Source organism: Enoplosus armatus, chromosome 9, assembly GCF_043641665.1.
Source record: "Enoplosus armatus isolate fEnoArm2 chromosome 9, fEnoArm2.hap1, whole genome shotgun sequence".
NCBI lineage: Eukaryota > Metazoa > Chordata > Actinopteri > Centrarchiformes > Enoplosidae > Enoplosus > Enoplosus armatus.
Genome location: NC_092188.1, coordinates 25,638,182 through 25,653,360, shown reverse-complemented (window position 1 = coordinate 25,653,360; position 15,179 = coordinate 25,638,182). Strand labels below are relative to the sequence as shown.

The following is a 15,179-nucleotide window of genomic DNA, read 5'->3' as shown; positions in this document are numbered from 1 at the left end:
GGAGTTACTGCACTAGTGCTTCATGCTTTCCTAACAAACAATACAGAAACTTTGCCCTAATGAAGTTCACTGCACAACAAACCTTATTAATGATTTAAATCAGGTAATTTGTCGCAAATTTTAATTAGGCAAAGACTGAAGAAGCATTTGGTGCCAACCTTCAGTACCTGGCACTTTTCCATACGTAGTGCATCTGACACAATTCTGCTGATACTGTGATGACAAGCCATTACATAGGCAAGTGAAAGTAACTCTGTCTGTGTTTGTAGCCTGCTGCCATGCTGACCTGTGAAATCTGTGGCGAGGAGATAATGTTTGAAGAGGACATGAAGACACATCTCCTTCTCAGCCACCTGGAAAATGACATGCACTGCCCCCTCTGTTCCCTGTCTGGAGTGTCCTACGATGAACTCTGCTTCCACATCAGCTCTGCACACCCAGAGAAGCAGCACAGAGCGCAGGATCCAGCTCACGTCACGCCCACTTCAGGCTGCTCTGCTGGAACAAACACTGGTGTAACTGAGAGCGAGACACCCCAAACAGCCCCAAAGTTATTATTTTCTCAATCCTGCTCGGCTGGGGACAGCCGCGATACAGCCGGTGCAGCAACACCCACCGGTGCCTCTAGTGTCACCACAGACTCAGTGCAACCTAGACAGAATGGTACACCAGAAAGCAGGGGTTCATCACCTGGAGAGACTGCACCGATCACTTCAACAACACAGAGCCCTAAAACAAGACAGGAGTCTGTCAGGCATCATAATGAGGACAATAATGGAATTCAATCTGAGTACAGCAAAGCCAAACAGAAGCGGCTGTCTTCACCAAGAAAAGGTAATTCTAAACTTTTTCAAACTGTTTTCAAACTTTAAAGTCACCGTTGACTTGAATCGTCCTGTATTTGTTACAGAGAAGCTGTTCTCCTGCCCCATGTGTGCAGTGGTCTGCAGCAGCTGTCTCATCCTGCAGGAGCATGTTGAGTTGCATATGCAGGAACAGCACTCGGCTGAAGGTAACTTTTCTGCCTTTGAGATTTGCGTCTCTGCTGCCATGTACAGACCACTGTGTTCTATCACTCACGCATCACTCAGCGCACAGTTAATCTGTAGGATCTAGTCAACTTTCTCAGCTGGCACAAACACGTTCCTCAAGTACCAACCCAGTCAGCAGAGATTAGAGGAGATAAAATAGTGCATTGTTTCTTAAAATCAAGACACCCAAAGCCACATGTATGTACATGATGTACTGTACGTCTCTATTCACAACTGTTTGTTCTGGGTCAGCACTCGAGGCGTGTGCACCAGCTAGCAGGGGTTTTTTTTTAGCTCACATTGCACAATATTTTTGTTATGGCAGCTGGGTAGTATGTAGAACAACAATATGACACCCAACCAAGGTGTATTCATCTAAGAAAACACAACATAACTAACTCATCAGCAAGCTGCTGATGATGCAGTGGTTTTTCTGTACAGAGTGACACATTTTTAGCCATGCTAGCAGTGTGGCTCCAAGGATGTCAATGTTGGTCTGTCTGCTGGTGTGTTGGTCACATTTTTGGTATCGCAACAACTATTTGATGGATTTCCATCACATTTTGTACAGACATTCATGGTCCCCAGAGGATGAAACCTACTGACTCCCCTGACTTTTCATCTAGCACCACCATGAGGTTCCCACTTGTGTTTTTTAGTGAAATATCTCAGCAACTAGTTGTTGTATAGTTCAGACATGTTCCCCTCAGGATGAATTGTAATAACCTTGGTAATCCTCTTACTTCTCATCTAGCGCCATCATTTAGTAAGAATTTTAGTTTGTCCAATACTTTGTTTTATGACCACATTTTTGCAAAACTAATGGCATTCTTATCAGCATCAGCTGTGCCATGTGTTTGCGTGAATATTAACATGCTATATTAAGATGGTGACAAAGGTAAACATTATACCTGCCAAACATCAGCATGGTAGGATTGTCATCGTTAGCATGTTAGCATGTTAGCATGTTGATATCAGCATTTAGTAGCGCTGATATGCCTAATTACAGCCTCACAGAGCCGCTAGCATGGCTGTAGACTCATTACAGTCGAAAAAGACACATCTCCTAACCACAGAGAATAAAAACATACAGGAGGGTGCAAAAATTTGGGCAACTCTAATCAAAACGCCTTTTACAATGAATATCTAAGTGAACAAGCTAACCTGACCTCTAAACGGTACAAAGTTAAACATTACACATCTCTTCAAGTTTTCAAACAAGATTACTTTTTATTTCAATTTTTTACATTTACAAAAATAATAGAAAAAAGAAAAAGGCCCTGTGCAAAAGTTTGGGAAACCTTTTGGATAATTCTTTGTTACTTTTGAAAACAATATTTACCAAGGCCCAGACCCTGGTGATTTACTTGTTAGGCCTTTAATGAGCCAGGTGAATTTAATTCCAGAGCTGAACTATATATTCTGAAGCAACGCCATGCCCTCTAAAGTATCTGGCTGCAGTGGCTGTTCTTGTCTGGTGTTGGCAACCATGGGTTCCTCTAACCAGTTGTCCAAGGATGTCAGAATCAAGATAGTTCACTTCCACCAGCAAGGAGAAGGCTACAGAAAACTCCCTCAGCGTTTCAAACTCCCTATTTCCACTGTCAGGAACATTATCAGAAAATGGAAGATTACTGGAACAGTTGTATCAGATAGAATGGCATGAGACCTGGTGAGAAATGCTCAGAAAAACCCACACATCACTGCAAAAGAGCGGCGAAAAAGAGTAGCAGATGCAGGTGTAGTTGTTCACAGGACAACAGTACAACACACTTTAAACAACAAAGACCTACATGGCAGAGTGGCAAGAAAAACACAAAATGAAGTGTCTAAAGTATGCAAAAGAAAACCTTCAGAAGTCTGAAGCCTTTTGGAACAATGTGCTTTGGACTTCACCAAAATGGAACTTTTTGGTCACAAACAAAGACGGTATGTTTGGGGCGAAGCATTTGTAGAGAAGAACACCTTGCCAACTGCATGGAGGTGGATCCATTATGCTTTGGGGTTGTGGAACAGGAAATATTGTGCGGGTGGAAGGAAGAATGGATTCCATCAAATATCAATAAATTCTAGAGGCTGAAGTTGAAAAGAGGTTGGGTATATCAGCAAGACAATGATCCAAAGCCTACCTCAACCAACCATTAAGTACCTCCAGGAAAGACGGATGAAGGTTTTGGAATGGCCACCGCAGTTCCCAGACATGAATATTATTGAAAATCTGTGGAGAGATCTCAAACTTGCCGTGCATGCAAGGAGGCCGAAGAATCTTTCTGAGCTAGACGTGTTCTAGTAGGAAGAATGGCAAGAATTGAAAGACTCTTAGCTGTCTACAGGAAGAGTTTGCAAGCTGTTATAGCTTCCACAGGAGGAGTTACAAAGTACTAACTGACAGGTTTCCCAAACTTTTGCACAGGGCCCTTTCCATTTTTTTTATTTTTTTTGAAACTGTAAAAAATTGATAAATAAAAACTAAACTTGCTTTAAAATTTGAAGAGATGTACCATGTTTAACTTTGTACCGTTTAGAGGTCAGGTTACCTTCTATATATCTATATCTATATCTTTCAAATTGGAGGTTCTACATGTCCCAACAAAGCTGCATAACCCAGGAGCATTTTTGTTTTTTGATGACATGGGATCTCAGCATTAATTGCCAACAAGGCACTCCAGTGGCCAAACTTGGCCATTATCATCATTTTAGGTAGCTGTTGCGCTCATATTACTCATCCACCACATATGTGCACACACACTCATGCATGACCCCCTATAGATAACCCAAACAGACACAAGTTAAAATTGTCTTTTAGAAAAAAAATGGAAGAAGAGAGACAGGTCTGCAATTCTTTACATCAGAATGCTTGAGTGTGGGTTTCTTTAAAAGAGGGTTCACTCTAGCTGCTTGTAGTGTGTTAGGAAACAGACAACCAGTTGTCAAAGATGTATTGACGAGGTGGGTGAGGAAAGAAAGGAGGTCAGGAGGAATAGTAGTACTTTGTTGGGAGAGTGGTGAAAAGGGAGTTAGAATAAGGGATGAAGAGGTGGATATATGACAGGTGGTGTCAGCCGGTGGGTGGAGAAATGAGGAGCGAGTAAGATATGGAGAAGTGAGAGATGAACTCAGTCTTGCGGGAAGCTGAGACTTGAATCACACCAGAGAGGGTGGGGTTGATAAGATTAGAGAGGTTACGCTAATGTCATGAGCGGGTGTGTGGTCTAGAAGAGTGGAAAGGAAAATACAAATGTGTCATGGTGGTGCAGGGGTTAGCACTGTCACAAGGGAGGTGGGGCAGGGTTCGATCCCCGGCTCCACCCCGTCATGTCGGAGTGTCCTTGAGCAAGACACTGAACCCTAAGTTGCTCCTGACCAGCACCTTGCATGGCAGCTCAGTCGCCATTGGTGTGTGAATGTGTGAGTGAAGGGGTGAATGAGACTTAGCTGTAAAGCACTTTGGGAACCGTGAAGGTTAAAAAGCGCTATATGAGTGAGACCATTTAATTCTACACTGGTTTTAGATATATATATATATATATACATACATATATAGACCGTTTTGGTCTAGGGTTTTCTGCAAGCTAGGGTTACATCCACCTAGGGTTGTGGCGAACTAATCTAAAACCAGTGTAGAATTAAATGGTCTCACTATATATATATAATATACTCTAAGAATTTACAAACTATATTTATCTGACACAACACAATGTTTTTGAATTTTACCAATGGTTGAAATTCAACATAACAGAAAAAAGCCAGAGCAGGAGACTAAACTAGATTATAGTCAACTGACGCCACAAACGGTACACAATTTAGGCCAAAAAAGCCTAATTTTTGCAGTTTTAGCAGAAAGTTACCCACAGAAGTCCGAATGCACACTTCCACAAATGGGGAGTGGGTAAAATACCTGTTTTGAACTATCTGAATCCCGCACAGTATATGTGACCTACATCTTCAACCCAAATGAGTCCCACTTATAGTACATTGCTCTTTGTAAGTCTTTACCCACTTGGTACCCACTAATCCAAATTATAACCCATTTGAGGCCTGCATGGACTTGTTGGCTGTGCTATTAGAAACACTCAGTGACACAAACAAACAGCAGGCAACACTATCGTTTACTGAGTGAGTTACTGTGAGTTAAACAAGACAGTCTCTCTGCCTTTGTGTCAGTCACATTTCTCTGGCGGACCTACACCACTTCCATTATTGCACGCATTTTCACACTTTGTATTCATCTCCGCCTAGCCAGAAACAACATGAATTAGAGAGAAAAGAAAATGAGTGGTATGAATGAAATTGATGATAGAGTGAACAGATAATTCAGGTCGGAGTCAGATTCTGAGAAAGTGTTTTAGCACCTTTATCATTCATGGAATTACAGGAAATAAACTAAAGTATTTTTGTCTCTTGTAATGTGTTTTAACACAGACACAGTATCATGGAGGTTTCCAAGGATAAAATATTGTAGGTTAAGATAATTAGAGTAATAGATTATTAGTGGGTGACGGAGACTGGACCAGAGAAAGGACTGTTCCCTATCTGTCTCAGTTATCAACCCTCATATGAAATAAGTTTGCAATAACTGGATTTACACAAGGTTTCCAATCTGTTTTGTAGGAGAGAAGAGATTTGAGTGCCCTATGTGCTCTCTGGTCTGCAATGACAGCTTCGCTCTGCAGGAACACGTGGAACTGCATTTAGACCACAGAGCAGCTGTGAACTCTGCAGGTGGGCATATATTCATATCTCCCTGCTACATAATTCCCTTTAGGGTTGTTTTTTTTTCTTTCTTCTTCCTAAGCCTTTGGTTTACCTGCTGTTGCTGCAGGGAGCCCTGGATCAGACCTTAAGCTGGCCAGACAGCTTCAGGAGGAGGAGGAGCACAAGAGGAGGCAGGAGGAGGCCCAGCAGGAGAGAGAGGAGTTCAAGAAGCTGCAGGTCTGGATTCGACACTGCAGAACACCTACCGCGCAGACCATAAGTGTTTAGATAGAGATACATTTTTTTGTCGGATTTCAATTCAGTTAGTGACTATAAGGGTGCCAACTTCCAGCATTAATTTGAGGATTTACATTGATATTGGGTAATCAGTGTAATATTGTAGCACTATCATAATCCTGCTGCCCTGTTCAAACATTTTGGGCACTATGTATATAAGGACTATAAGGACCTCACCAAATTAACTACATGAAACATGGTTAAATGAATCCATATACACCACAGGGTGTGATATTCTGGAGAGTTATACATTTCAAAATAAAAGTTGATGTAGTCATTGAACCATACATTCCCGTGATTTTTCCACTGTCGTGTGTTTACTGTCTGACGCTTGTGGTTTCTCTCTCTGTCCTGACCTGTGTGGTATGTCGTCTTTGCAGAGGCAGTTTGGGCTGGATGGCAGGGGAGGCTACTCCAGACAGATGGAGAGGACCATGGAGAGAGCTGTGGCCAGGGGTCTCATGGCCCCCGCAGAGTTTCACTGTAAAAGGGCTGAGATGATGGAGTCCCTGGCCTCAGGGGTTGACGATGGCAGAACCAGAACTCAGGGTATGTTTGTGCACGTCCTGCAGCCACAACTCTGCAAAAACAACACATATAAACGCTGCTGGTTTGAAGGAATACAATGAGTGCTCTGTTTGGTGTTATGCCCTAACTCCATATTGAATGAAAGGAGTTGTTTGTTGTTTGTTTATAGTCTAATGTTACAAAAATAGCATATATTTCCTTACTTAGCCTTTAAAAAATGAAATGCAATTAATTCAGTGGTAAAAGTTTACTGCCGCGGCTACATATTTGAAGTATGAATCTATAAATCTGCTGCTGTAATATTTTACTTCTCCCATTTTCAATCAATCTCTCTGACAGTGGAAGTAAGAAAAGTAGTCTCTGCCAATTGAAAACAGCACATTTACATTTTTTGTTTGATGTTATACATTTCCCATACCAAATTGCTGGAGGTGGTGCACTTTTTTTCCGTGGTTGCAGGTGCGCAGTGCATCCGGGATGTGCATGGAAACAGGATGTAGGGGTTTACAGTTCATTTCAAGGTTTCTACAACATAGGGCTGCACAATGAAATTAAAGTTACACACACAGAACATATATGCAAATATTTAAAATTAGAATTGAATAAAAGTATAAGTGTCCTTTTGGGCAGTTTTTTCAATTTTATTTATATAGCGCCAAACCACAACAAAAGTCATCTCATGACACTTTACAAATAGAGTAATGCCAATTAAATGTTCCAGTCTCTGTAAGAGGATATGATGGTCAATGGTGTCGAATGCAGCACTAAGGTCTAACAAAACAAGTATAGAGACAAGTCCTTTGTCTGATGCAGTTAGAAGGTCATTTGTAACTTTCACCAGTGCTGTCTCTGTGCTATGATGAGCTCTGAAACCTGACTGAAAGTCCTCAAGCAACTTATTGTCATGTAGAAAGTCACACAGCTGATGGGCGACTGCTTTCTCAAGAATCTTGGAGAGAAAGGGAAGGTTAGATATAGGTCTATAGTTGGCTAAAACCTCTGGATCAAGAGTGGGCTTTTTAAGAAGTGGTTTACTTGCAGCTACTTTAAAGGACTGTGGTACGTAGCCTGTTAATAAAGACAGATTGATCATATCTGGTAAAGAAGTGCTGACTAGAGTCAAACTAAACTTCTTTAAGCAGCCAAGTTGGGAGCCGCCTCCACAACGGAGGCTCTGAACATGGCCCACTCGGATTCCACATCCCTAACCTCCCCCAGTATGCACAAGATTCTCCCAAGGTGAAAGAGATTCAAAGATTCAATTCTTCCAAAGGTGGGAATTGAAGACCTCGCGGACAGGGGCCTGAACCAGACGTTCCCAGTTAACCCTCACTACATGTTTGGGTTTACCAGGTCTGTCTGGCAGCCAACCACCAGGTGGTGATCAGTTGACAGCTCAGCTCCTCTCCTCACCAGAGTGTCCAAGACATACGGCTGCAGACATGATGATACAATCACAAAGTCGATCATCGATCTTTGGCCTAGGGTGTTGGTACTTGTGAATCACCTTATTCTCAAACATGGTGTTTGTTATCCACGACTAGAACATAAGTCCAATAACAAAGCACCACTCAGGTTTAGATAAGGCAGGCCGTTCCTCCCAATCACCCCTCTCCAGGTTTCTCCATCGTTGCCCATGTGAGAGTTGAAGTCCCCCAGCAGAACTATATGTAAAATAAATGAATAAAGCATAAAAGGCACGTTAGAAGCACTTAATCAGAAATACTTTATTGATCCCCGGAGGGGGGATTACACAAATATTGAGCTCATAATGAGGTCATAATCTGATTTATGTAGCTCAAAGTATTTTTTTAACATCACCTTACAGTGGTTTGTGGCTTCTTTTGTCATTATTATCCTTGACATATTTCCAATGATCAGGCTGCCACTTAGGTCCCTGAAAAAGGATGACATACGTCAATATTACAATAAATCAAGCCTGTTGAGATTACTTTCCTGCCCATCTTTCACATTCTCAGCATTTGTCAACTCCCTGTTTCAGTCTTCGTCTTTATCCTGAACCTGTTCTTCAACATTCCCTCAACTTTCACAAAATGTTCTTTTAGTTAATCTCTGTCATTGTCTGGGGATAGGCCGCTGAAATACAAGCCGCGTGTGTGTGTGTGTGTTAATTCACCTAATCACTTGTGCTTTATTCAGCTGCTTATACAAACTAAAGTCAGCTGTGCAAGTCAAATGAACGGTGATGTAACAGCTCAATGAGTAAAGCATGCAGAGAGACAAATATAGGTCAGTGTGGGCACAGTGTCAATTTATGTTGTGCTGCTGTGGTAATAGTTGTGTAAAGGCAGGATAGATGACTAAACGTGCACGAAACTTGAAAAGGAGGCCACTTACTAGCCCATTTGTGACCTCAGCACTCACACTAATTTGTTATCCGGTCACACCACGTTCCCTTAACCCCATCATCTCTATCATCTCGCTGCACAGGATTTCTTTTTTGACAGCTACATCTGGTGTTTTCATTAACTGTCAAAAACAGCTTAAACTGTAGCTTATATTGACTGGCAGATAAATACACATTTAGTCAAAATGTAGGAGATTTCCTTTAGTTTTATAGTGGAGATCCATATTAAAAGTCATCCAGAATGAGTGCTTGTGAAAGTGATTTCAATGACGGCTTTCAATGTTGCAAAAATATCAGCCATGCTGTTGAGCTGGTGGTGTTCTACTCCGCGCTCTTGAAACTCCATGTCTTCTCTGTGTGCGCAGTACTGTACCGAAGCACATAACCCGCTAATTATGACTCCTGTATCTTGTAATTATGGCTTAGCATCTTATGATTATGAGACATGGATCTCATAAAATAATCAAATATTCCAATAAAATCAAATAAGCAAGTGCACTATTGGAGACACTGCGGTATAGGACAGTATAGTCGCATCCTCCACAATGATTTATTGATATTTAAACATTCAGCTGCCATCACCTTTTAGGAATATTGATCGGAGTCAGATCCAATGGCTTCTGGTTCAGCTGTGTGTCAGTAACACTGCTGAGCTGCCGCAAGGAATGTTTCACATGCACTCTGTTCACCTCTCTTATGTAGGTGTGGTCAGAGCCTTACGTGAATACTACCAGAATGAATGCAGAGACTGTGTCCACGTGTGGCTGAGTGCTGACACCGACCACTACTGCTCCTCAGCGGGGGATAACGGCTGGGGCTGTGGATACAGAAACTTCCAGATGCTCCTCTCCTCCCTGCATGGCATAGACTCATATGCTCCCCTCCTACAAGGTGCACAATCACACTGCAAATGAACTGAGATCAGCACTTTCGCTTTCTCTTTCTTGCCAACATTAGAATCAGAAATCAGAATCAGAAATACTTTATTGATCCCCGGGGGGGAATGATACATTATTATATATTATGATATATACTGATGTGTATTTAATTATATATTATTATTATCTATCAGTATTTGTGATTGCACATTGTTTATATCATGATCATGGAAGGCACTCTCAATGGGTCACAAATACGTCTCAACATACTTAAGATTCTCCAAATAAAAGCCAGCAATCTGATACTAGTCCAAACACAAAACTAATAAAGGCTGGTTGCCGATGAGGAAGAAAGAATCAGTGAATGAGAATGATATACAGTGCGTTCTCAGAAGAGTGGCGAGTGTGATACGACTACCGTTGCATTGATGGAATTAGCGCTGTGGAAATGGACAACAGGCAAACATGGAGGAAGTGTTGAGTTTGCATCGACCGCAAATTCAAACCGGAGCGGAGCGAAGAACAGGGAGGCTTCTTTTAAAGATATGCTGAAATGCACTAGGAGTGGAGGTCTAAATGGCTGGTTCCTGTGCAGTTGAGGTAAATATCTGAGAATTGATTGTGGTTTTGCCCCACGATATTTTAAATAGTTAAACTACACTGTGCAAGGAGCAGTATATACAGTTGGGACACAGAAGGAGCTGTTTATTTTTACCCACTGTACATTTCCAATTTTATCATCTAATGATGAAGTACAGGAATGTCCTGGGTAATGTAACTATACTATAGGTTTATATTAATGACTGTATGTACGAATTATTGGATTATTATATATTATTATTCAGCTCAATTTCTTTGAAAGCATGCCTTTTTTTCCATCAGTTTGGGGGATGGCTCTAAGTACTATGTTACCCATGAGCCTTGGTCACTGTTGCTATGGAGAAGAAAGCAGTCAGCACTTGAATCAGAGCTGTAGATAATTCAGAATGCTTTGTTGTCGTTGCGGCCAGGAACCAAACACTGCGCCGCAGTTGCAGAATTCATCCAAAAGTGAATCATCAAGTTTTTTTGGGGGGGGGGGTTTAAGCATAATGTTTGACTTTTGTTTTCATGTTCACGGAGAACAGAGCAGAGCAGCATCAGTTCTCACTGTTTAAAAAACACAAACTCCTTATTATTTTTCCTTTGGTAGGTGGCCATGGTGAAAAGCATGATATTACACACTGAGCTGTCCTCCACTTTCCATCATGCGTTTCAGATGCTGGCTCAATAACAGCTGATGTTATTTCTACAAATCATTTTTTGCCTCAGTGTCTGAACCTTAGTTAATAGGTGTAGTTCTGTCAACAGAAAACGAGTAGAGAGAGCAGTGACTTTGGTTTTGGTAAACTATACAGTCTAAATATAGCTTGTGAGTCAACTGTCAGGTAGTATCTATGATGACAACCCTGTTGTTTGCTCAAAGCACATCGTGTCTTGTCCTTGTTCTGCGTTCTGGTCTGGTGACACTGTTGTTGCGGAGATCAGGACCTGTTCTTCAATAGTTTACCTCCTGTTGTTGAGAGTGGGTGCAAAAGGAAGCACTTCCTGCTGCCAAGCGCCCATGTAGCTGTACTGGAACTATTTCAATGTGACATCACATCCCCCACAGTTGGTTCAGTTAGCCACGTCTGATAATAGAAATAGAAGAAATTCACCACCAGAAAAGCGTGGCACATCAAAGTCTAAGAAAATGTCAAAATATTTAGGGTGGATTTCTCCTTTAGAACAGACTGATTGCTTGATACTCTGAGAGCTAAGATGACAGATAAAAAAAAAACTGAGAATGATTGCCTCCAGGTCTGCACCTGTGCACACTTCAGTTCTCTCCATGTACCTTCTCCCCCAGAGAAGACCGTGCCTAGTATCCCTCAGGTGCAGAGTATGATCGAGGAGGCTTGGAAAGAAGGACTGGATCCACAAGGTGCGTCCCACTTCAACCAGCGGCTGCAGGGAACTCGAGCCTGGATCGGAGCCACAGAGATCTTCGCCCTCCTCACCTCTATGGGAATCAGGTGAGCACTACACTCTCTAATTCGCAACCTCAGGCTGCATCTTGTCATCATAAGAGTCACCGACATGCCTACCTTTTTCTCGGGCACATCGCTACATTTCTCGCTGCCCTGCCTCTACCAATTGTGGACCAGTGGAATTGTGTGAAACCGTCTGCGAGAATGCGTCGCATCATCCGCCGTCGGGTATGCAAAACAAAAAGGGGAAAGTATTGCACCATAGTGGTCAAAAACTCCACAGGTTACCTATAAACGTTTTGGTTGAATGAATTGATTTGTCATTTATGACAAATGTACACCATAAGTCATAATTAGAGCTTTTTACAGCCAAATAAACCCCAATTTGTTGCAGTCATTTTTCAAGCAAAAAATAGCCAAACATTTGGTATTTACATCCTCTCAAATGCGAGCATTTGCTGCATTTCTATGTTTTCTATCACAGCAAACGGAATATCTTTTGGGTTTTGGACCGTTGGTCACACAAGGCAAAACATTTGAACACTTCACCTCGGGCTCTTTTTGACATTGGTCATACACTAAATGGTTAATCCTAAAGCCTAAAGGAGAAGCATTTTATTACATTTTATTTATTGCTTCTGGGGACAATCAGATGTGCACAATAATTCATATAGAATAAACACGTCAGATAAAACAATTCATATACATTCTTCCCCCACTACTACTAGTAGGCATACAGAGGATCTCACAGGATCTAATGTACAGAAGCATATTGTGGGATAGACTTCAATATTAAGAGCTAGATATTAGCAGGGTTCACTTGTAAATGCGAAAAATACAAAACATAATAAGTATACAAATTCTATTTCAATATACATATTAGAACATAGCAAAATCATGAAGTTAACCCTCCCTGACGCTGATGATATCTGGGCTCTAGAGGTAAATGAAAGACCAATGGAGCAGCACACGTAGCATTAAGCTGGATTTATGGTCGCCGTTAAGCATGAACGCCTCTGTGCAGTCTCAAAGGTGATGCAACATCCACGGCGGGCCTGCTCGCGCGAGCATAAACAAGGCTTCAGTGCCAGTCTGCTATAGCGTTCCAAACCTCTACACCCCAGGAGTGCAAGCAGCATGATATCCGCATCAAATGAGAAGACGGGTTGATCTGTTATGTACCCTGAACTATTCCTGAGCAAAAGCATGAACGAATGCACCCAAAAGGTGAAAGTTCCAAATAAAAGGCACGGATAATATGGTTAAACTACAGGTTTGCTAACGGCTCATCTGATGGGGGCTTGTCCTTCTGAACTCTGAACAGCTACCAGTTTTGCTGCAGTGAAATGTTGGTCAAAACTAAGAAAATTTGAGGAATTAAAATTGTTTTTTTTTTCTTTACGGACATTCAATAACCGCTTCAGAATCTCATTCAGGTTGCATTTTTGTTGTGACTTTAAGTCTTCATGAAGCTGGACCCTGTAAACATGTGTTTTTTCAGTGCCCGCATCCTCGACTTCCACCAGCCGACGGGCCCAGGTGACACCCACCCCAGGTTGTTTGACTGGGTGAAGCAGTACTTCTGTCAGTCCAGCAGGAGCAGCAGACTGTCCCCCAGAGTCATCCACACCTCCCTGCCCCCACTTTACCTGCAGCACCAAGGTACACAGCAACACCACCTGCCGCGTTGCTTCATCACGCGTTGTGCAGGATAAATGGGGCCTTTGTGCACTTCTTTAACTGGTTGATGTTCTGAGTACGTGGAACAGATCTGCAGCTTGAAAGAACAGTTGTTTTACAACCTTGGTCCTGTTGTTGTAGTTTTTGTTGTCATATTTGGAGAGGCTTTGGAATAGCAGTCCAACTTTTCTTGAAGTCTAGTTTTGAGGTCTGTATTTTCCTATGCACAACAATTACAGTGAAGCAGTCATTGGCAATGAAATTCTTAATTCTCAGGATCGCTCCAACAATGCTGAGACAATATGTATGAAAAGAAAACCAGGCAAGTGCAAAATAGTGCAGAAGTTAAATTATAGGAATATATATATATATATATATATATATATATATAGTGGTGTAGTTCCTTTATAGCCTAATGTTAGCTTTTTACTTCTGGCGATTCCATTTGCGCTCCAAAACTCATAAAAGTGGTGTTCATTAGTGAAGATTATCTTGCTGAACAAAACGTGTAAGTATCATAAACTTTTGTTTTGCCACAGAGCTTATTTTCTGCAATAATCCAAAATCCCATGGAACAATTCCCATTGGCTTTTAGTCGATGGAACCAGGGCGATGCTAACTTCCGGGTTGGCCTTTTTTTTTTTATGGCACAGAGGAAAAAGACAGTACTTGTTTGTAGATCCATTCACTGCTGCTCTGAGTCTGAACATGAGATTTGTGGACAATGAGAAAAGTATAGAATATCAACAGACTTATCCTTGTCTCCAAGCCGACGTTCGCACTCACTTCACACCGTGATTGGTCTAGCTGTGTGGAGGTGAGAAAGGAGGGCTTGAACTCCATTTTTCTATTTGTTTCCCAACAATCTTCTGTCACTTTTCGTGTGAACAACCAAGTGCAACACTATGAATGTCTTCCAGGAGAGACTGAAGATGAAAATGTGTGCTGTTCACCCCACCTTCAAGTGTGGATGTTGGAACAGCTATAAACCCTTTTGCCTTCTTTTGGAGCATTATAGTCCACCACTTCCAGGTCTCCCTCCTTCACCCTGTGTCCTTCGGCAGGTCACAGCCGCTCTATAGTGGGCCTGGAGCAAAAGAAGAATGGGAGCTTGTGCCTCCTGCTCCTGGATCCCGGCTCCTCAGCATCAGACGCCAGGAAGCTGCTGAGCAGGGACACCGTCTCCACAGCCGTCCGCCATGTCAGGAAGTTCCCCGGCAGCCTGAAGCACAAGCAGTACCAGGTGCTGGCAGCGCAGGGCGTGTTGTCTGCTGAGGAGAAACAGGTGAGCTGTCACGGAACATAGGACACAGATTAGCGGAGTGCCCTGCTGAGGTCTATAGTGAAATGTGAGGTACTCCAGCTGAAGTTCCTTCACTGTGACGTCATCCCGAGTCATTAACCAAACTAAGACCGGGCTGCTTATTGTCCAAAGACTTTGAGGGTCTTTAGGTGCAGACTACGTCTAAGTGTTCAATAAATTGCTCTTTGTCTGTATATCAGCGCACTGTGTTATTTGTTTTTTTACAGATTAGCATCTTGAACTCCAGGACTTTACACGCTGAAAGGATCCCATGAAGAACAACCGACGTCTTCATCCCTTCTATCTTTTTACTGTGAATATTTATTGATTTTCAGAAGCTATGTAATGTGGTCATTTGCTAATAAAGTTTACACACATTTTTAAAATAAA

At 42.1% G+C, this 15,179-nt stretch overlaps 2 protein-coding genes across 7 annotated transcripts in view; one reads left to right on the top strand and one right to left on the bottom strand.

Annotated features, from left to right (window-relative positions):
* The window catches only part of kpna5 (karyopherin alpha 5 (importin alpha 6)), a 17,228-nt gene extending 15,989 nt beyond the window's left edge, over positions 1–1,239 (bottom strand). The window contains exon 1 of the mRNA XM_070911360.1: positions 1,218–1,239. Coding sequence (XP_070767461.1) covers positions 1,218–1,239 — 22 coding nt within the window. The remainder of the gene's footprint in view (positions 1–1,217) is intronic.
* The window catches only part of zufsp (zinc finger containing ubiquitin peptidase 1), a 16,935-nt gene extending 1,756 nt beyond the window's left edge, over positions 1–15,179 (top strand). For 4 of the 6 annotated variants that reach the window (XM_070911355.1, XM_070911356.1, XM_070911357.1 and 1 more), the window contains 10 exons: positions 270–834; positions 911–1,012; positions 5,643–5,753; positions 5,854–5,963; positions 6,404–6,572; positions 9,622–9,810; positions 11,686–11,851; positions 13,308–13,468; positions 14,551–14,771; positions 15,017–15,179. In XM_070911355.1, the coding sequence (XP_070767456.1) occupies positions 279–834; positions 911–1,012; positions 5,643–5,753; positions 5,854–5,963; positions 6,404–6,572; positions 9,622–9,810; positions 11,686–11,851; positions 13,308–13,468; positions 14,551–14,771; positions 15,017–15,064 (1,833 nt within the window). In that variant the 5' untranslated portion in view covers positions 270–278 and the 3' untranslated portion in view covers positions 15,065–15,179. The remainder of the gene's footprint in view (positions 1–269; positions 835–910; positions 1,013–5,642; positions 5,754–5,853; positions 5,964–6,403; positions 6,573–9,621; positions 9,811–11,685; positions 11,852–13,307; positions 13,469–14,550; positions 14,772–15,016) is intronic. The other 2 variants (XM_070911358.1, XM_070911359.1) reach the window with 2 other exon arrangements.